General features: G+C 39.9%; 1 protein-coding gene across 1 annotated transcript in view; it reads right to left on the bottom strand.

The window, feature by feature from the left end:
- The window catches only part of RTF1 (RTF1 homolog, Paf1/RNA polymerase II complex component), a 48,145-nt gene that overhangs the window by 5,397 nt on the left and 19,247 nt on the right, over positions 1-23,501 (bottom strand). Inside the window, exons 3-9 of the mRNA XM_060096642.1 lie at positions 18,836-18,983; positions 17,247-17,451; positions 9,695-9,809; positions 8,905-9,016; positions 3,034-3,169; positions 2,363-2,540; positions 281-363 (exon numbers count right to left, since the gene is read on the bottom strand). Coding sequence (XP_059952625.1) covers positions 281-363; positions 2,363-2,540; positions 3,034-3,169; positions 8,905-9,016; positions 9,695-9,809; positions 17,247-17,451; positions 18,836-18,983 — 977 coding nt within the window. The remainder of the gene's footprint in view (positions 1-280; positions 364-2,362; positions 2,541-3,033; positions 3,170-8,904; positions 9,017-9,694; positions 9,810-17,246; positions 17,452-18,835; positions 18,984-23,501) is intronic.

The following is a 23,501-nucleotide window of genomic DNA, read 5'->3' as shown; positions in this document are numbered from 1 at the left end:
AATGCCTGCAGGATTCTGGGAGGAGGGGGTCTCGCAATCTGACATTTTCCTTCTATGTGTCCCACCACTCCATAGCCCTGACTTCCCCCTATGAGAGAGATATATCCTTCTTTCCCTATAGGCAAAGGCAGAATACAAGTTTCCCTCCAAGTCCCCTGTGGGGATAACACCAACAGTATTACTGTAACAAGAAACATCACACTGGGAGTGAATAACAGCCCCAACAGGCAGTGCCTGTTTGCAGTGGGAGCAGAAGCTGCCACGGAAGCACCTCTCCTACCGTAGCTGTAGCCCTTTGTTTGTTCTGGTGCCACCAAGCTGGTAAACTTTGGCGGTTTCCACTACACCCGTGATTTCAGCAACCTAAGTGAGGACAGAGACACCAATCACAACAGACTCTTGCAGAGCTCTCCACCCCACCGTCTGGCTCCATCTGCAGAAATGCAGATGAGTGACCCCGCACTGAGAGAAGCCCACAGCTGCCAGGTGTTCTGGGCACTTTTCTCAGGCTTAGAACTCAGATGGCCAGGCACCTGTGCCCAGAGTTAAGCAAGCGCCAGGCGAGGAGGCAGTTAGCCTGGTGGGGCGTTGGAAGCTTCCCCTCCAACTTAATTCTACCTTACTAAGGGGTGCACCTGGATTTCAGAGGTCAGTCTTATCAATCAAGTGTGAAGACCATGAGGTCTGTTTCTGTTGCCAAGGTTTCTGGGACATGGCAGGGCCCCTGGTCCTCACAGAAGGAGGCAAAACACATGTTAAAACCAAACAACCGGGCTTCCCTGGTGGCGCAGTGGTTGAGAGTCCGCCTGCCGATGCAGGGGACACGGGTTTGCGTTCGCGCCCCGGTCCGGGAAGATTCCGTGTGCCGCGGAGCAGCTGGGCCCTTGAGCCGTGGCCACTGAGCCTACGCGTCCGGCTGCAACGGGAGAGGCCACAACAGTGAGAGGCCCGCGTACCGCAAAAAAAAAAAAAAAAAAAAAACAAAACCAAACAATCCAGAACAAAACAAACAAAAACAAAAAGAAAAAAAAATCATCAAACAGCTATGTTCTAGTTATCTAGACCATAGAAGCAGAGCTGGAACTCACAAAATAATCTCTATTAGGTTGGAGGGATTTTTTAAAATAATTAATTTATTTATTTATTTTTGGCTGCATCAGGTCTTTGTTGCTGCGTGCGGTCTTTTCCTAGTTGCAGCGAGTGGGGTCTACTCTTCATTGAGGTGCGAGGGCTTCTCACTGTGATTGCTTCTCTTTGTTGTGGAGCACAGGCTTCAGTAGTTGCGGTAGTGCACAGGCTTAGTTGCTCCGCAGCATGTGGGATCTTCCCGGACTAGGGCTTGAACCCACGTCCCCTCCATTGGCAGGCAGATTCTTTTTTAAAAAAAAAAAAAAATTAATTTTTGGCTGCATTGGGTCTTCGTTGCTGCACACGGCTTTTCTCTAGTTGCGGAGAGCAGGGGCTACTCTGCATTGTGGTGTGCAGGCTGCTCACTGTGGTGGCTTCTCTTGTAGTGGAGCACGGGCTCTAGGCACACAGGCTTCTGTAGTTGTGGCTCGCAGGCTCAGTAGTTGTGGCTCGCAGGCTCTAGAATGCAAGCTCGGTAGTTGCAGCACACGGGCTTAGTTGCTCCATGGCGTGCGGAATCTTCCCGGACCAGGGCTCGAACTCATGTCCCCCATGCTGGCAGGCGGATTCTTAACCACTGTGCCACCAGGGAAGTCCCTGTTTGTCATTTTTCAAACCTCAATATAACTCCCTGTTCCAGAAGTCACTTAGTATGTAACATGGAAATTTTTCATTTATTTATTTTTCAAATGAACGTATCTTCCAGATTACATAACTCTTTTTTTTTTTTTTTTTTTTTTTTTTGCGGTACGCGGGCCTCTCACTGTTGTGGCCTCTCCCGTTGTGGAGCACAGGCTCCGGACGCGCAGGCTCAGCGGCCATGGCTCACGGGCCCAGCCGCTCCGCGGCATGTGGGATCTTCCCGGACTGGGGCACGAACCCGTGTCCCCTGCATCGGCAGGCGGACTCTCAACCACTGTGCCACCAGGGAAGCCCCAGATTACATAACTCTTGAAAAATACTTTGTAAGTGTCTGCCTTCTCACATCTACATGGAAGGAGGATAGAGAAAATTGTTCTAAATCTAAACCCTTGGGCTCCAAGTACTCCTCCAGGCAGCAGGTCACAATAGATCTCTGGTTGGCTCAGACTGTCACTGTTCTAAGGGCATCTCAACTGGAGTCTATTTACCCATCAAATGGGAAAAGTGACAAATTTGTTCAGTAGTTCCTACTCCCAGCTAAGAATCATTATATTTAAAACATGGACAATTGTCCAAGGAAAGAAATACTAACCCGGTAAACTGGTTTGCTGTTGTGGTTTCCAATGCCAATCCGTACAAAACATCCTGTGACAGTTTTAGCAAAGAAGGGCATGTGACACCAACGTTCCAGCTTATGCCGTGATAATCGAACCCGATTCAGTTCCTCCGGTAAGGAGACCGGTTGTGATTTTGGGGGGATCTCTTCTTTCCTGTGAGGAACATAGGACACTGGGAAAAATGTGCATCATAAAAACAGATCAAGGTAAATAAATAATACCAACTTCTTAAAACTTAACCAAAGTGTGGGTGATTTCACACAGTAGGAGAAACAAATGAAGCAACAGGAAAGTGGGAATAGAATCCTATTCCTAACCGGTAGTGTGAACTGTCTCAAATGAGGCTGCCATCCCAGATAACCTATCAGACTAGGAAAACTAATGGAAGCTCCTGGCCAGTCTGAGGGTGACACGAAGGCAGCTCCTACCCGCCTGGCCCTGATGAAATGTGCAGGGGTACAGGCTAAGGGCCAACAGCAGAAGTATATGTTTGGACTGATGTGCTGGGGAACCCAGCTCAGCAAGTCAGGGTATGGAACCAAACCAAAGTTCGTCACCCGAACAGGGGAAATTTGGAAACTACACTAAGCCTTTCCCCAAAGAACCCACCTATCCTGACTACTAGACCAAAATGTACACAGCTTACTCCTCTTCTTCATCAGATGATGACGTTCGGGATGAGCGGTCTGACTTTTCACTGGACTTGTCATCTTCCTCCTCCTCCTCATCGTCAGAGTACACCTCACTGGTCTTTAATGGCTGTTTCTTGGCGAGAAGCTCAGCTTAAAAAAAAGAGGAAATGTTTACCTAGATTCTCTCAATAAGAAGCTGAAACATCTTTCATCCCTGAAAAAGAACTGGAACATGGAAAAGGACTCAATAGACAGCTCCATCCTCTCTGGCCTGGTTTGTGATTACTTGTGTTAACAAGTGCGTTGGGCTTCCCTGGTGGCGCAGTGGTTGAGAGTCCGCCTGCCGATGCAGGGGACACGGGTTCGTGCCCCGGTTCAGGAGGATCCCGCATGCCGCAGAGCGGCTGGGCCCGTGAGCCATGGCCGCTGGGCCTGCGCATCCGGAGCCTGCGCTCCGCAAGGGGAGAGGCCACAACAGTGAGAGGCCCGCATACCGCAAAAACAAACAAACAAGTGCGTTAAGCAGAAAGTTTAAGTCACACCGAACGTCAAGCCGCAGTAGACAAAAAAAAAAGGGCTGGAAGACTGTCACTAAGTGGGCAAAAAGGGTCACCAACTCTACTGACAGATGTCTTTTATTTCTCTCAAGGCACTTGAAGATTGGCAGGAAAATTGGGGAAAAACTTAAGATGTCTTCAGAGAGTCTTTCAGGAAAAACTTACTTTGAGTTTACAGTACTATCTGTAATAGCAGGAGACTGAAAACAACCCAAATGTCCACAAAGGGGAGTGGCTGAATCACCTCTAGCACATCCACCCAATGAACTACGCTGCAGCTGTAAAAAAGGAAAGAGCCGAGCCTTACACTGCATCCTGAGTCAGAAAATGTTTTAAATGAACACATAAATATTTTTAGGATAGGCTTTATATGGTCACTGTATCAACTACTCAACTCTGCTACTGCAGACAGATAGTAGTCACAATTATGAAAAAATGGGCATCATTGTATTCCAATAAAATTATTTACAAAAACAGGTAGTCTACTAACCATTGCTCAACATAAAAACTAAGGAGTTATCTTTAGAATATACGGTTAAGTGAAAAAAGCAAGGTAGAGAGAAGTGTGTATAATGCACTAACATTAATCTAAGATGGAAGGTGAACCTGTGTCCTTTTGTTTAAAAAATAAAAAGGAAGGATATAAAAAAATTTTTTTAAGTGGTCGTCTACTATGGGAGGGAGGCAAGGGGTGAAAGAGAAGGCTATAGATGCTAAATTTCTCTGAATATACCTTGCTTAGTAGATTTGACTTTGGAACCTTGCATCATGTATAATCATAGAACAGAAAAATAAGTCATCTCTACAGATCACAAGCAAAATAAAATAAAGTACTCATTTGATGGCACAACCACACAAAAAACAACTATAACAAGTGTTTTGTGTTGGTTTTTTTTTTTTTTTTTGACTGTGGGGCTTGCAAGATCTCATTCCCCTGGTCAGGGATTAAACCCAGGCCACGGCAGTTAAAGCGCTGAATCCTAACCACTAGACAACCAGGGAACTCCCAACAAGTGACTTTAAAACATAGTCATTCAAAAGACAGACATACAGACCAATGAAATAAAGAGCCCAGAAATAAACCCTTGCATATATGGTCAGATGATTTCCAACAAGGGTGTCAAGACCAATCAATAGGGAAATGCCAGTCATTTCAAAAACTTGTGCTGGGGTGGGGGGACTTCCCTTGTGGTGCAGTGGTTAAGAATCTGCCTGCCAATGCAGGGGTCACGGGTTCAATCCCTGGTCTGGGAAGATCCCACATGCCATGGAGCAACTAAGCCCGTGCGCCACAACTAGAGCCTGTGCTCTAGAGCCTGTGAGCCACAACTACTGAGCCTGCGTGCCACAACTACTAAAGCCCGCGCACCTAGAGCCCGTGCTCCGCAACAAGAGAAGCCACCGCAATGAGAAGTCCATGCACTGCAATGAAGAGTAGCCCCCGCTCGCCACAACTAGAGAAAGCCCGCACACAGCAACAAAGACCCAGTGCAGCCAAAAATAAATAAATTTATAAAAAACAAAAGAAAAACAAACTTGTGCGGTGGTACTTCCTTGCTGGTCCAGTGCTATGACTCCATGCTCCCAATGCAGGGGCCCCGGGTTTGATCCCTGGTCAGGGAACTAGATCCCACATGCCTCAAGTAAGAAGTCTGCATGCCGCAACTAAAGACCTCTCATGCTGCAACGAAGATACTGCACATGGCAACGAAGATCCTGTGTGCCGCAACTAAGACCCAATGCAGCCAAATAAATAAATAAATATTAAAAAACAAAACAAACAAACAAAAATAACCAAAAATACCCAAAAACAAACTTGTGCTGGGAAAACTGGATATCCCATGTGCCCCCAAAAAAAAAAAAAAAAAAAGTGGACTCTAACCTTACACCATATACAAAAATTAATTCAAATGGATCAAAGATCTTTTCTTTTGGTTGCGCCGGGTCTTAGTTGTGGCACATGGGATCTTCGTTGCCACGTGCAGGACCTTCGCTGTGGCATACAGGATCTAGTTCCCTGACCAGGGATCAAATCCGGGTTCCCAACATTGGGAGCGTGGAGTCTTAACTACTGGACCACCAGGGAAGTCCCTGGATCAAAGACCTAAATGTAAGAGCTAAAACTATCAAACTCTTCAAAGGAAACAGGGGAAAGCTTTATGACACTGGATTTAGCAATGACTTATTGGATGTGACACCGAAAGTACAGGCAACAAAAGAAAGAAAAGTGAAGGTAAATAGTACTTCATCAAAATTAACTTATACATCAAATGACACTATTAAAGAGTGAACAGACAACCTATGGGAGAATGGGAGAAAATATTTGTAAACCGTGTCCCTGATAAAGAATATTCAAAATAATTTAAAAAGTCTTACAACTCAACAACAAGAACCAAAGAACTTGATTAAAACATGGGCAAAGGACTTGACTAGACATTTCATCAAAGAAGATATCCAAATGGCCAAAAAGTATACAAAAAGATACTCAGCATCACCAGTCATTAGGAAAATGCAAATCAAAACCACAACAAGATACCACTTCATACCCACTGAAATGGTTATAATCATAAGACAATGACAAGTGTTAGTGAGGATGTGGAAAGAGTGGAACCCTTATACATTGCTGCTGGGAATGCAAAATGGTTAAGCCTCTTGGAAAACAGCCTGGCAGTTTCTCAAAAGGTCAAACACAGGGCTTTCCGGGTGGTGCAGTGGTTGAGAGTCCGCCTGCCGATGCAGGGGACACGGGTTCGTGCCCCGGTCTGGGAAGATCCCACATGCCGCGGAGCGGCTGGGTCCGTGAGCCATGGCCGTTGAGCCTGCGTGTCTGGAGCCTGTGCTCCGCAATGGGAGGCCACAACAGTGAGAGGCCCGTGTACCGCAAAAAAAAAAAAAAAAAAAGTCCAACACAGAGTTACCATATGCTTTAACAATTCCACTATAAATGCTCAGAGCAGCATTATTCATAACAGTCAAAAAGTGGAAACAACCCAGTGTCCCTCAAGAGGTGAACAGATAAATAAAATGTGTATATCCATACAATGGAATATTATTCAGACATAAAAGGAAGAAGTATTGTTACGTGCTACAACATGGATGAACCTAGAAAGCATGCTACGTGAAAGAAGCCAGACACAAGAGATCATATATTGTATGAGTCCGTTTATATGAAATGCCCAGAATAGGCAAGTCTATAGTGACAGAAAGTAGACCAGTGGTTGCCTAGGGCTGGGAGATAACAGGTCTGTAGCGGGGTGACAGTTAAGGGATATAGGGTTTCTTTCTGGGGTAATGAAACATCTTAAAACTCATTGAGTTTTACTACATAGCTGTGAATATACTACAAACCATTGCCTTGTATACTTTAAATGAGTAAACAGTATGGTACCTTAATTATACCTTAAGAAAGCTGCTATAAGTCAAAACAAAACAAAAAAACTTGGTATCCTATTTTTGAAACAGACATACCAGTATGAGGCTCAAAATAAATTTATTCTTAAAAAAAAAATCCTAGCTGTGGACACTGAAAAGACTTAGAAATAATAACCAACCCAGTTGCACTCCTGCGTCTAGACTATGGTGTCTAAATACAATTTCTTATGAGAAAAAAAAAACCCCACCCCAAACCAAAAACAAACCAGGGCTTCTTAGAGAAATGGCTGATTCCAAATCCAGAAAGCAAGAAAGCTATTAAAGACTACTGGGGTTTCACATCAAAAGGACTCAGGCTACAAAAAAAAAAAAAAAAAAAAAAGGACACAGGCTACAACTGCTTGAAGATAAGACAATTTGAGTCTCAACAACAATAATAATAATAATAATTGCAATGGAGTAAAAACATAAAGTATGGGGACTTCCCTGGTGGCACAGTGGTTAAGAATCCATCTGCCAATGCAGGGGACTCGGGTTTGAGCCCTGGCCCGGGAAGATCCCACATGCCGAGGAGCAACTAAGCCCGTGCGCCACAACTACTGAGCCTGCAAGCCACAACTACTGAGCCCGCGCGCCTAGAGCCTGTGCTCCGCAACAAGAGAAGCCACCGCAATGAGAAGCCCACGCACTGCAACGAAGAGTAGCTCCTGCTCACCACAACTAGAGAAAGCCTGCACGCAGCAAAGAAGACCCAATGCAGCCAAAAATAAATTTATAAAAATAAATTTATATTAAAAAAAACTATAAAGTATGTTAGAATCCATGAGTTCACAGGGATATTCAAAATAAACAAATTTCACTGGTTATCTTTGGAGTTTGCCAAGGAACTATCTCATTCTTTTGAAAACTAGTAAATAAAAGGGGGAAAAAAGGCAATAATTTACTCTGCCTTTCCTATACAAAATGTCCCTGGTGGTAACTGAATAGCTGATGAGAAGTTTCTCTTTCCAGAAGCATACCAGATAATAAATGAAGAAAGAATGATAGATTAGAATATCACCATTTTGTGGCTTAAAGACTTAAATATAAGACATGACACCATAAAACTCCTAGAAGAGAACACAGGCAAAATATTCTGACATAAATCGTACCAGTGTTTTCTTAGGTCAGTATCCCATGCAGGCAATAGAAATAAAAGCAGGGACTTCCCTGGTGGTTCAGTGGTTAAAAATCCACCTTCCAGTGCAGGGTATGTGGGTTTGATCCCTGGTCAGGGAAGTAAGATCCCACATGCCACCAGGCAACTAAGTCCACATGCTGCAACTACTGAGCCTACATGCCACAGCCAGAGAGCCTGTGTGCTGCAACTACAGAGCCCACACACCACAACCAGAGAGAAGCCCACGCGCCACAACGAAAGATCCTGTGTGCCGCAACTAAGACCTGATGCAGCCAAAAATAAATAAACAAATAAATAATTTTTAAAAAGGGAAGAAATAAAAGCAAAAATAAACACATGGGACCTAATCAGACTTACAAGCTTTTGCACAGCCAAGGAAACCATAAATAAAATGAAAAGACAACCTACAGACTGGGAGAAAATATTTGTTACTATTTTTTAGGTGTAGTAATGGTACTGTAGTTATGTTTAAAATAGGAGTCCTTATCTTTTAGAGACACATATTGAAATATTTATGGTTGAAGTATGATGACGCTGGGATTTACTTCAAAATAACCCAAAGGAAGAGGGCAGTGTAGATTTAATGAGACTGGCTATGAGTTGACTGCTGAAGTTGGAGGATGGGTTCATGGAGTTTCATTATACTATTCTCTGTATGTGTTTGGTACTGCCTATACTAGAGAGCTAAAAAGGGGGAAAAATAAAAATTGGCATCAGGAAGTTAAATCATATGATCAAAGACGCAAAGTAGACGCAAACACATTTTCCCCACCTACCTGTTCTGTTCTTCCGTTTTTCTCGCTCTGCTTTTAGCTCCTCCATGGCTTGAGATTTCTTATCTAGTTTCTCATCCCGTTTGGAACGTCGTTCCTTGTTATGGGATGTTACCTGGGAAGGGAAAAATATGTAGGATGGCTCTTTTTACCAACAGCTGATGATAACATTCTCTATATCTAAAAATCATTCAGTTCTCCAATGTGAATCTATATTGGTTGCAGAAATTGAAATTTGCTTAAGAGGAGAGAGCATCCTCTTGTGGACAAAGAGGATAGAGCAGTAAAGTCAGTCCCTGTCTTACCTGCCTAATAAACAGAAAGCCTAAGAAGTATAAGAATAAATACTTTCTGGAAGGACTCCCTAGATGACAGCTAATATATGTTAATACTGTCAACAAAGCTTTTTGTGATAAATGCAGAGATGACTAATTTTCCCAGCTACATTTATTACCAAGTCCAGGATGACATACACCTGAGTAAACATCATAACCAATTCAGCTACCTGGGACAGGAAGTTTACAAACTTTCCCTTAAGGAGTGCTCACACACCAATGAGCTGCTTTTTACATGCAGACTTGAGTAGAATTCCCATGGAGTTAAACAGCACAGCTAATGGTGAAATGATATGTCCAGAGATTAATGAAACCTATCAGACGAAGACAGTACATAAATAGTCTTGCGCTAACTGACCTAGGCTGATTAATATAAACCCATCTTTTATATAAACACACATACACACTCAAAATAGAGGTTTTATTCTTTGGATAACGAGGGCTATTGAATCTCCTACCTGAGATTCTTGAATCTGTGTCAGTTTCTTCTTTTCCTGCTCCTCTTCTTGCTTTTTCTTTTTTTCTTTCTTTTCTTTCTTTTTGGCTGTTTTCAGTTTTTTCCTGATTTCAAATCTGTTTAAAATATATTTGTTTGGTTTTTAAGTGGCAATGAAATATTTGTAGACTGATTTCTATTACATAGGAGAAAGGAATTAAGTGCGGGGAAGGAGTTAATAAATGTTTTGGTTTCATGTAAGAAACTCCAATGTATCTTATAAGTACATCAGAAATACTGAATATAAATACACCAAAAGTACTTGAAAGCATTAAGGTGGAATAGACTTAAAATGAGAGAATACTGAGGATACTGTTGTATCCTGTTGGTAACGCACTGCTCTTCCTCAACTTCACATAATGGAAGAAAACAGTTGATTCTTGGGTCCACTCCAATGGTGTCCCATTAGAAACATAATGAAGCCACAGAGAGCCACTGTCACATTTTTAAGGTGGTCAAGACACAGGCTGTATTTTAAAAACACCACTCTCCATCTTTCTTCATTAGGAAGAATGCCTCCCTCAGCTCCACCCCAGCAAACATGTGAATAAATATGCTATTCTCTTAAACAAATGCAATCTAGGCTTTCTCCCTCTAACAAAAAGCAGGCTTTTATGAAACAAAACTATTTTTGTGTGTGTGAATTTAAGGAACTTTATGGAAGGAATAAAGGAATATAATAAATATTAAACTCTTTTCATAACGTTCTAAAATAACCCCAATTATGAAATTTTTTACTTAATTCTTAATAGGGTCAATATACAAAAGTTAACTGTATTTCTATATACTTGCAATGAATAATCCAAAAACGAAACAAAGAAAACAATTCCATTTACAGTAGCATCCAAAAGATTACAATATTTAGTAATAAATTTAACAAAACAAGTGCTAGTCTTTCACACCCAAAACTAAAGGACTGTTGAAAGAAATTAAATAATACCTAAGTAAGTAGAAAGATATCACATTCATGGCTTAAAAGACTTAATATTAGATGGCAATACTTCCAAATTTGATAAACAGATTCAACACAATTCCTATAAAAATCCCAGCTGCTTCTTTTGCTGTTGCAGAAATTGATAAGCTGATACTAAAATTCCTATGGGAATGCAGAGGGCCCCATATAGCCAAAACAATTTTGAAGAAGAACAAAGGTGGAGGACTAAACACTTCCCAAGTTAAAAATTGACTACATAGCTACAGTAATCAAAACAGTATGGTATTGGCATAACCATAAACATAATGATCAATGGAACAGAATACAGTCAACAAATAAATCCATATATCCATGAACAACTGATTTTCAACAATGGTGCCAAGACTGGGGAAAGAACAGTCTCTGCAACAAGTGGTACTGGGACAACTGGATAGCTACATGACAAAGAATAAAGTTGGACTCTTACCTCACACCATGTACAAAAAATGATCTCAAAATGGATCAGTGAGGGGGAGAGGGATAAATTAGGAGGTTGGGATTAACATATACACACTACTATACATAAAATAGATAATCAACAAGGGCCTACTGTATAGTACAGGGAACTCTACTCAATACTCTGTAACAACCTGTATGGGAAAAGAATCTGAAAAAGAATAGATATATGTACATGTATAACTGAATCACTTTGCTGTACACTTGAAACTAACACAACATTGTAAATCAACTATACTCCAATATAAAATTTTAAAAAATGGATCAATGATCTAAACATAAGACCTACAACTATAAAACTCTTACAAGAAAACATCCAGGTAAATACTCATGAATGTGGATTTGGTAAGATTCTTAGATACCAAAAGCTGCAGCAAGAAAAGAAAAAATTTATTGTGCATAAAAATTTTTTAATTTTGTGCATTAAACAATACTTGACAGTGAAAAATACAGCCTACAGAATGGGAGAAAATATTTGCAAATCATGTTATCTGATAAGGGTCTAGTAACCAGAACATATAAAGAACTCTTATAACTCAACAACAAAAAGACAATAACCCAATTTAAAAATGCGCAAAGCACTTGAACAGACATTTCTCCACCAAGGATTTGAAAAGATTCTAAACATCATTAGTCAACAGGAAAATGCAAATCAAAACCACAATAAGACACTTCACATTCACCAGATAGCTATTATCAAAAAAAGAAAAAATAACAAGTGTTGGCAAGAATGTGGACAAACTGGAACTCTTATACATTGCTGGTGGGAATGTAAAATGGTACAGCTGTTAGGGAAAACAGTCTGGTGGTTTCTCAAAAAGTTAAACATAAAATTACCATATGACTCAGCAATTCCACTCCTATGTATATACCCAAAAGAATTGAAAATAGATACTCAAATATTTGTACATGAATGTTCATAGTAGCACTATTCACAACAGCAAAGATATCAAAACAGATTAATAAATAAAATGTGGTATATACACATAATGGAATATTATTCAGCCATAAAAAGGAATGAAATATTGATACATGCTGCATGAATGAACTTCAAATATATGTTAAATGAAAGAAGGAGGCACAAAAGACTACATATTTATGATTCCATTTATATAAAATGCCCAGAAATAGGCAAATCTATAGAGACAGAAAGTAAGTTAGTGGCTTCCTAAGGCTAGGAGCAATAGAGGGAACTGAGTACCAATAAGTACAGGGTTTTTTTCTGGGGTGATGATAATGTTCTGAAATTAACTGTAGTGATGGCTACACAACTTTATGAATATATAAAAAACCACTGAACCACTTTCAACCACTTTCAATGGGTAGATTCTATGGTGTGTAAACTACATCTCAATAAAGTTATTTTTTAAAGTTAATACCTGAGGTGCTGAGAAAACTGGACAGCTACATGTAAAAGAATGAAATTAGAACATTGTCTAACACCATATCCAAAAATAAACTCAAAATGGATTAAAGACCTAAATGTAAGACCAGAAACCATGAAACTCTTAGAGGAAAAGAAAGGCAGAACACTCTTTGACATAAATCGCAGCAATATTTTTTTGGATGTCTCCTAAAGCAAAGGAAATAAAAGTAAAAATAAACAAATGGGACCTAATTAAACTTAAAAGCTTTTGCATAGCAAAGGAAACTATCAACAAAACAAAAAGACAACCTACTGAATGGGAGAAAATATTTGCAAATGATATGACCAATACACAGTTAATATCAAATATATATATATATAAACAGCTCATACAACCCAACATCAAAAAAACAAACAACCTGATTAAAAAATGGGAGACATTTTTTAATGTCTGAAGAGACATTTTTCCAAAGAGGAAATGCAGATGGCCCACAGGTACATGAAAAGATCTCAACATTGCTAATCATCAGGGAAATGCAAGTCAAAACCACAATGAGATATTACCTCACACCTGTCAGAATGGCCATCATCAAAAAGAACACAAATAACAAATGTTGGTGAGGATGTGGAGAAAATTAACTGGCGCAGCCACTGTGGAAAAGAGTACAGAGGTTTCTCTAAAAATAGAGACTTCTCTGGTGGTCCAGTGGTAAAGAATCCGCCTTACAATGCAGGGGACGCAGGTTCGATTCCTGTTCAGGGAACTAAGATCCTACATGCTGAGGGGCAACTAAGCCTGCACGCCACAACTACTGAGCCCGCATGCCTCAACTAGACCCCGTGTGCCGCAAACTACAGAGCCCCGGTGCCCTGGAGCCTGCACGCCACAACTAGAGAGGAGTCCGCGCACCACAATGAAAGATCCAGCATGCCTCAACGAAGATCCCGCATGCCTCAACTAAGACCCGATGCAGCCAAAAATAAATAAAATAAAATAAATAATAATAATAAAAACTAAGAATAGGGACTTCCCTGGTGGTTCAGTGGGTATGACTCTGAGCTCCCAATGCAGGGGGCCTGGGTTCAATTCCTGGTCAGGGAACTAGATCCCACATGCATGCCACAACTAAGAGTTCGCATGCCGCAACTAAACCCCGTGTGCCGCAACTAAGGCCCGGTGCAGCCTAAATAAATAAATTAAATAAATATTTGCAAATGAAGCAACTGACAAAGGACTAATCTCCAAAATTTACAACCAGCTCACGCAGCTCAATATCAAAAAAACAAACAACTCAATCCAAAAATGGGCAGAAGACCTAAATAGACATTTCTCCAAAGAAGATATACAGATTGCCAACAGACACATGAAAGGATGCTCAACATCATTAATCATTAGAGAAATGCAAATCAAAACTACAATGAGGGGCCTCCCTGGTGGCGCAGTGGTTAAGAGTCCGCCTGCCGATGCAGGGGATACGGGTTCGTGCCCCGGTCTGGGAGGATCCCATATGCCGCGGAGCGGCTGGGCCCGTGAGCCATGGCCGCTGGGCATGCGCATCCGGAGCCTGTGCTCCGCAACGGGAGAGGCCACAACGGTGAGAGGCCCACATACCGCAAAAAAAAAAAAAAAAAAACTACAATGAGATATCATCTCACACCAGTCAGAATGGCCATGATCAAAAAATCTACAAACAATAAATGCTGGAGAGGGTGTGGAGAAAAGGGAACCCTCTTGCACTGTTGGTGGGAATGTAAATTGATACAGCCACTATGGAGAACAATATGGAGGCTCCTTAAAAAACTAAAAATAGAACTACCATACGACCCAGCAATCCCACTACTGGGCATATACCCTGAGAAAAGAGTCATGTACCAAAATGTTCATTGCAGCTCTATTTACAATAGCCAGGACATGGAAGCAACCTAAGTGTCCATCAACAGATGAATGGATAAAGAAGATGTGGCACACATATACAATGGAATATTACACAGTCATAAAAAGGAACGAAACTGGGTTATTTGTAGTGAGGTGGATGGACCTAGAGACTGTCATACAGAGTTAAGTACGTCAGAAAGAGAAAAGCAAATACCATATGCTAACACATACATATGGAATCTGAAAAAAAAAAAAGGTCATGAAGAACCTAGGGGCAAGACAGGAATAAAGATGCAGATCTACTAGAGAATGGACTTGAGGATACGGGGAGGGGGAAAGGTAAGCTGGGACGAAGTGAGAAAGTGGCATGGACATATATACACTACTAAACGTAAAACAGATAGCTAGTGGGAAGCAGCCGCATAGCACAGGGAGATCAGCTCAGTGCTTTGTGACCACCTAGAGGGGTGGGATAGGGAAGGTGGGAGGGAGGGAGACGCAAGAGGGAAGAGATATGGGGACATGTGTATATGTATAACTGATTCAATGTGTTATAAAGCATAAACTAACACACCACTGTAAAGCAATTATACTCCAATAAAGATGTTAAAAAAAAGAAACCAAAAGATAATAATAATAATAAATAAATATTTTTAAAAATATTTTTAAAAAAATAAAAACCTAAAAATAGAACTACCATATGACCCAGCAATTCCACTCCTGGGTATATACCTGAAAAACACAAAAATGCTAATTTGAAAAGATACATACATCACCATGTTCATAGCAGTATTATTTACAATTGCCAAAATATGGAATGAATGGATAAAGATGTGGTGTATATACATACAATAGAATACTACTCAGTCATAAAAAAGAATGAAACTTTGCCATTTACAACAACATGGATGAACTCGGAGGAGATTATGCTAAGTGAAATAAGTCAGACACAGAAAGACAAACACTGTATGCTATCACTTATATGTGAAATCTAAAAAATACAACAAACTAGTGAATATAACAAAAAAGAAACAGATTCATAGATATAGAGAACAAACGAGTGCTACCAGTGGGGAGAGGGAAGCAGGGAGGGGCAATATAGGGGTAGGGGATTAGGAGGTACAAACTATTATGTATAAAATAAGCTAAAGGATATATTGTACTATACAGGGAATATAGCCAATATTTTATAATAACTATAAGTGGAGTCTAACCTTTAAAAGCTGTGAATCACTAAATTATGCATCTGTAACTTATACAGTATTGTACATCAACTATACTTCAATTTTAGAAAAGTTAACAGCTTATATTTACATTATGTTCTTATACGTATTATCTCACTGAGGACTTACAACAATCCCCAACGAGGAAGCTGAGGCAGGAGGAGGGTAAGTGACTAATTCAGATAACCTGGCCAGTGAGTCTGACTTGAGCCTAGATTTTCTTTCTTCTTCTTCTTTTTTTAAAAAAAATATTTATTTGGCTGCATTGGGTCTTAGTTGCAGCACACGGGATCTTCGTTGTGGCATGTGGGATGTTTCCTTGTGGCACACGGGCTCAGTAGCTGTGGCAGCGGGCTCTCTAGCTGCAGCATGAAGGCTCTAGAGTGAGCAGACTTAGTTGCCCTGCAGCATGTGGGATCTTAGTTCCCTGACCAGGGATTGAACCCGCATCCCCTGCATTGGAAGGCAGATCCTTAACTGCTGGACCACCACAGAAGTCCTGAGCCTAGACTTTCTGATGGAAAATGTCAGTGCTCTTTGCACAACCAAGCTACCTTTATGCTGCCTGCACTTACCTTAAAAGAAAAAAAAAATTTAAATAAAAAAAGAGGACGCTCTAGAATAGGTGAAGAATCTAACAACCAAAAATGATACCTCACTACTGGTGTTGCCAACTATAAAACAGGATGCTAATGGTGTTTACATTAAAAAGATGAAGAAAGTTTCTGAGTTACCATATTGTACTGCCTTGCAGCTAAACAAATGATCTACAAAAACCTCCATTTTCTGTGAATGGCTCTGAACTTCTGTCTTAATTATCATCACTGTAAACATTCTTCCAATCACTAAAAAAGTCACAGAATCAGTCAGTCAACTGCTTCATTCATATAAGGTAAAAAATAAAAAACCCAAGTTTGAGATCAGCCACCCACTACTCTTGAGCTACTTTGTGATTTTATCATAGGGCCCTATTGGCCTTATATGAGAACCTCTTGTTATGCTCTCCACAATTCAGAAATACAAATTTCAGAAGTCATTCTTAACCATGTGGCAACTGTGATAGTTTCTTAAGTCCTGTTTGTTCCAATACAGGTAACCGTGGAGGCATTCACACTCAAAACAAATGTCTATTACTTGCTGCTGAATGAAAGCCAAACATTCTTGTCTAGAATAACTCACCAGACTTAATATGGTCTCCAGAAGGGACAGACAGGCTCCCAGACGAAATGGGACTAACTGCTGCCAAGGAAAATGCTTCTGTTTATTTCGCAATATTAGGTAGGTAGGGAAGGATCCAAATTGTGAGGACTATTTTATCTCCTGAGACAAAGTCAAGTTTATTTTCACCTTGAGATTCTGTTAGGAGATAAGGAAAAACTTCTGCCATTTAAATATGGCAAAAGTAATCCAAAATACTGAGGCAGCTTTGTATATCAAAAAGCAATTTAACATTTGAGCTTAAAAAAAAATACAAAAAGCATTCTGGGAGGATAGATTCCTAACTCATAAATAATGAGGAGAAATTTCAAGTCTTGAATCCTGTGAAGACAGGGCTCCAAATGTGAACTTTGGGAAATTACTTTATTATTTTATTTTATCATTAAGGAACTACCACTTTACCTTTTTTTTAACACCTCCCTCTTCTCTATGCGGTTGAACAGTTCTTGCTCTCTCTCCTTTTCTGTCATCTGTTCCAGACGGGCCCTGTCTTCCTCATCTCCCATGAGGTCTTCTCCATAGCCATCATGGAATTCCTCATCTTCTGAGGAAGAGTCTGAATCTGAACTGGAGGAGGAGCTGTTGCTGTCAGAATCTGACACTTCACCTGCAACGAAGGACCAAACACAAGATTAGGTGATGCTGCAGAAGACAGAGCCACAGGTGGCCCCACAGTGTGGATAATCATTACCCCTTGGCTCTTCTAGGTGAAGTGGAACATGGTCATCTCACCTCCCTTGGGAAAACCCTTGGTCTGCCTTTGGCAAAGGCAAACACAGGTTACAGAAACATAGGCTGGATTAAGAAACCAGCATGATCTTTTTAATTTGACTTTTGTATTTTGAAAAAAATACAGACCTACAGAAAAAAGTTGCAAGAATAATTCAACTCCCGTACATCTGTTACTTAGGTTCACCCATTGTTAACATCGCCAATTCACTTTCTGTCTACATACATAAAACAATTTACACATTTTTATCATTTATTTTGCTGAACTGAGAGTAAGCTGCAGAGATTGTGACCTTTCACCCCTAAATACTTCTTGCAAAAAGGACAGTCTCTTATATAACCAAGTATACAATGATCTAACTCAGGAAATTTAACATTTAAGAAATAGTATTATCTGACATATAGTCCATATTCAATTTTCATAATAAGTATAGGGAGATGCTTTGAGACTGTGTAAACGTCTTGTTCCTCAACAAACTATCATCCAGTGGTTTTAACACTCGTCGATAACACTTCAGTAAATCAGTTATTACTATGATGGTTGAAAATGGTGACTGTCTAACTATACTTTCTTCTACATTAGTTGGCATTTTAAAAAATCAATGTTTTAATAAGTCATTAAATTGATTAGTGAATTCCTAATGATATTGGATCTTGGTAGGACAAAGGGTGATGGAAAAAAGCATTACATATTGTAACTGAGTATTTATTAAGTTAAACTAGCAATTTTGTGCTTGACTCAATTTGAGCTAACATTCACAGGCATGTGCTTAAAAAGCAGGTTAGGCCAATTCTGTACAAGCCAGTTTGCATATAAACATTATTACTCAAAACAAATATAAAGTTTACCATTTTAGTCCTGGAACAAGTTCACTTTCAAACTAGTGTTAGCAAAAATTCTCATTTCAAAACAACATTTTTTACTGAGTTTTGTATCTGGTTCAAGGATTTTCCCCCTATAAATAACCAAGAAAAAGGAAAGAGAAGGCACTCAAGTTAAGGTAAATGGAGACTCTAACGCAGGGAATCCTCATGGGTTTCCAGGATGGGTTTCAAGGGCCTCACTAACGCTTTGGAATGCATGTATTTTTCTTGCTTCATTCAGATTCTAAACAGACCATGACCACTGAAAAGATGAGAGACCCCTGCAATAAAGGCAGAGGCCATGTTGTAATTGTAATGCAGGCACCTTTTCCCTCCATTTCTGACTGCAGCTTCTACTAAATAAGAGTTCACTCCCAAGTCTGCACCACTTGACTCACCTTCCTCAGGGGCTGAGCTCTCAGCTGAACTGTCTTTGTCCGAACTGCCTGAGGAAGCAGTTTTATTGGCCTGTTTCTTCATGGTTCCTTTCTTTTCTATTTTTCTGGCTTTTCCTTTCTTCTTATTTTTATTGCTCCCAAAAGTCCACTACAAGGAAAAAAGAAAAAGGAAAATTGAACCAGGGATTTTATTGAGAAAAGCTGTAAGTTTCAAGAATTAAGAGTCTCTGACATTCATCAAAGTGATTACAAGTCTCTACTGCTTTGGATCTGAAACAAATACACTTTATAAGATGAAAGATATTGATTCTTGAAAGCTTTGTTAAAACTTCATAACCTCTGGTTTGTAATTTCTTAATGTCAGTAGATAAGTGATATAATAAACTTAAAATTTAATTAGTATACTTTTTATCAATAGAAAAGCAAATATATCAACTTAATGGCAAGTCAACTGAGTTAACTAAAACTCAGTTGGTACAGGAAACAGCTTCTAATGTTTCCTGTGGCAGAGAGGTCAGCAATTGCTAGAGATTGGTATGTCTGGGTTTCAGTACACAGTGCATGGCTGAGTTCTGAAGTGGGTCCCAGGAAAGCAGGGAATAAAGCTTTTTAGCAAGAGAAAACTTCAGAAAACACAGGGAGAAAATGATGAAGGCCACTCTTTGATGGACGGTAGCATCACTGGTACCAACTCCAAGGAGTCAGAAAGTATAATAGATCATTAAAATATATATATATATATATGTGTATATATATATATTTAAATCTGCATATATTACACTACAACATAATGTTTACATTGGATCTTCAATAGGAGATCCCATACATCTAAATATAAGGAACCTGTAACTTGTATTATCAAACTAACAGGCAGGCAATACACAGTTGATCACTCCAAGGCCAAAAAAATCATCTTCATCAAGCACTTTAATTATAAGTCTGAAAGACCATAAAATCATTTTTTAAATTCACAGAGACTAGTTAGTTACATTAAACCATACCTCCTTTGATATTTTAACTTGTCAATTTAGGAGAATGATTTTAGGTGAAAAATACTTTACTTAGAAACTTTATTTTATGTACTCTAAAAATAATATTCATAACCAGCAAGAGCCTACTGTATAGCACAGGGAACTATACTCAATAATAACCTATAATGGAAAAGAATCTAAAAAAGAATATATATATAAAATAAAATAAAGTAAAATTCAGGACTTCCCTTGTGGTGCAGTGGTTAAGAATCTGCCTGCCAATGCAGGGGACATGGGTTTGAGCCCTGGTCCGGGAAGATTCCCACATGCTGCGGAGCAACTAGGCCCATGCACCACAACTGCTGAGCTTGCGCTCTAGAGCCCGCGAGACGCAACTACTATAAGCCCATGTGCCACAACTAGTGAAGCCCGCAGGCCTAGAGCCCGTGCTCTGCAACAAAGAGAAGCCACCGCAATGAGAAGCCCGTGCACTGCAACGAAGAGTAGCCCCCTCTCGCTGCAACTAGAGAAAGCCCGCGCAGCAACAAAGACCCAATGCAGCCATAAATGAATAAATAAATTTATTTAAAAAAATAAAAAATTAAATTAAATTAAAAAAATTTTTAAGGAATATAAAAACAGTGAATCACTTTGCTGTACTCCTGAAACTAACACAACATTGTAAATCAACTATATTTCAATAAATATTAAAAAAAAAAAACCCGGAAATTGTAAAACAAACTGAGACAATACTAAATAAACAAACCAACCAACCAAGGAGGGGGAGGATAAAAAAATCAAAATAATATTCATCTTTCCATCGTCACAGATTGAATTATAAATCTGGTATTACCATAAAAATTCTACATCTAATATTTAACAAAAGCACCAAGTCTTTGCTCCTTCTATAATGTGATCATATTATAATGTGATCATAAATCTACCTCCTACCTCACAATAGCCAAGATCAGAAGTAAATTTACTTTGGAGTTTTTTTTGGGGTGTGGGGTGGAGGGATAGTTCTGATGAGGTTTCCACGTTAGAAATGTTCCAGATGAGCTATTTTTAAGAACTACAGTCTGTTAATTTACCTTGATAAAATATTGTGAAAGGGCACTATTTTAATCTTCTGATTTTTTATTTTAATTTACTCTTAGTTATTTTAATTGCCACTTTATTTTTGTACTCAGGAGCTAGGAAGGAGGGACAAGTGAAAATAAACAGCTCCATGTTCTAGAATGATATATGAAGTGAATAAATGATATATTAAGTAATATACCACTTACGTATTAAGTGATATACATTAACAGCGACTTCTCTTTATAAGTGAATTTACTTCTCAAACTTTTAACAATTCAACACTTAGATCACTATTTAGAAAGAAATCCTAATGCTTCTCTTCTAAAAGCTATTTTTCAACCATTTGAAATCTTAATCATTCAAGGAAGATACTTTTTAGGTCAGTTTCAAAGAATCCAAAAGAGGCCAAAGTGTTCAGTTTCATAGTTAACTGAGCTAAAATATATCAACTTCCTATGCTGAGAATACAGATATTACTAGAGGCAATAATGTATAAAACATCTTTTGCATTGGCTTTGTCTACAGGAAATAGCACAACTATGCACATAATAGTCAATATTTATTGGTTGGTTATGAAAATGAGCATGACCCATCTCCCCTAAACAGGGTATCTTTTTGTACTTCTTTGTACAGAAATCCCTTCTTTTTACAAAGAAGTCCCTTTGTACTTCTACCCAATGGGAATATGAAAAGGCTGAGAGCGTAAAGGGTGAGCTACCAGGGTCACATGTGTGTTAGAGTGGATAGATCTATTTTCACCTACAGATTTGGATTTCTCACCTGCAACAGAGTCAAACTCTGAACTTCCAGGGTCGGGGGGGAAAAGCGGGATTGTGTATGAGAGTAAAAAAAAGGCTTAAATGTGAAGTCACACAGGTGAATCCAATTCAGGAGGTGCTAGAAAGCTATCTGGTTTCCTTATCCTTCCACTGTCTATCTGCTGCAATCTACCATTGCCTAAGCTTAGCAACTGTCATCTATAGCCTATGATGCTTATCCCCTGGAGGGGAGAGAGAAAAGATAAGAGTTAAAATAGAAGAAATAAAATGTTTCAATTTAACAAGGGCTTGCCTGGCTGAACCTGAGTGTGGGAAGGGAACCTTGGTCTTTTTCCTTCCAACACAACTTTCAAAAGAAATGAGATGACAAAAGACTCAATAGAGTCTGTCATGTCAATGGCAAACAACCAAACTCACTATATATGACAGGGTTTTAAGGAAATAAAATAATCACTTAAAATACGGGGACCAGGCTTCCCTGGTGGCGCAGTGGTTGAGAGTCCGCCTGCCGATGGAGGGGACACGGGTTCGTGCCCCAGTCCGGGAAGATCCCACATGCCGCGGAGCGGCTGGGCCCTGTGAGCCGTGGCCGCTGAGCCTGCGCATCTGGAGCCTGTGCTCCGCAGCGGGAGAGGCCACAACAGTGAGAGGCCTGCGTACCGCAAGAAAAAAAAAAAAATATGGGGACCAGTCTCATTACTCCTATTTAATATAGAGAAAGAGACTCAAATGGGTACTGATAATTTCCCAAAAGATTTTTTTCCTGCAGAATAGATCGTATTTGTAATATTTTACATTTACTCCTTTAACAGAGGCTCCTGAGTGTTTTTTTTGGTCTGAGCACATATTTTAAATATTTGCCCAGTACCTCTTCTCTCAAGATCACAGAATCTAATAAACCATAAAGGAGATGGTCAAGACTTGTGGTAGGCAAAACTGACATAGAAATATCTTAACCCAGCCATTAGCCCAGAGATTGCTCAACTATTCCTGCAAAAGCCTTATTCTGTTGACTCCAAGACAGAAGGAAAACTAATTCTTTCATTGCCAGAGTGTGGTAGTAAATGGAGTCTAAAGAGTACAGTACAGGATTAAAGAGATGCTCTCAGGCTTTCCCCATCCATCAGAGAGTAGAAGAAATGACCTGGCTTTTCTTAATTTGTTTTGGGAACTATGGCTTCACTGAAAGGCAAGCTCTGTTGTGACCTTAAAAGTGCTCTAAAATGCACCACACAGAAGGCAAGAATGAGAAAATGAGTGCCTGCTGATCTGCATCTGAGTACAGAGGCCAGAGCATCCTCCAAGGAGAGCTGCTTAAAAACAATCTGGGAAAGGGAAAGGGTCCACTGTCAGTCAGGACTCTAATACACACTGACACCCTGCTTTTCCCAAGCATTCTACATGCATGCAGGCTCACACAAAACACCAGGAAAGTATTACGTATAATGCAGTGATGAAAACCTAAAACAGTGACTAGAAGGAAGATGTCTTAACTAATAAATTAAAAGAGATTAGCACTTTGACTCTCACTGCTGTAACTGATACTCTAATGGACGGCAATTATCTAATGATACAAGGAGGGTTAGAAAGTACTACATAATCCTGTGCCAGACTGAGAGTGTAGGGGTTGTTATAAGCAGGTCCCTACTCTGGGAAGCAGCTGACCTTCCTGGCATTCAGCTGAAAGACAGGAAGGAACATGGGGTGGGGAGTGGTTGCCTTGGACGTGGGTGCCATTGACATGCTGAGTACTTTTATCCTGGAGGCAGAAAAGCAAAGAAACTTCAACATTTCAGAGAGGTTATCTCTAATGGACAAGGAAGATCATATTCTAGG

The sequence above is a fragment of the Mesoplodon densirostris genome, chromosome 4 (assembly GCF_025265405.1).
Source record: "Mesoplodon densirostris isolate mMesDen1 chromosome 4, mMesDen1 primary haplotype, whole genome shotgun sequence".
NCBI lineage: Eukaryota > Metazoa > Chordata > Mammalia > Artiodactyla > Ziphiidae > Mesoplodon > Mesoplodon densirostris.
This window is presented reverse-complemented; position numbering and strand designations above follow the sequence as displayed.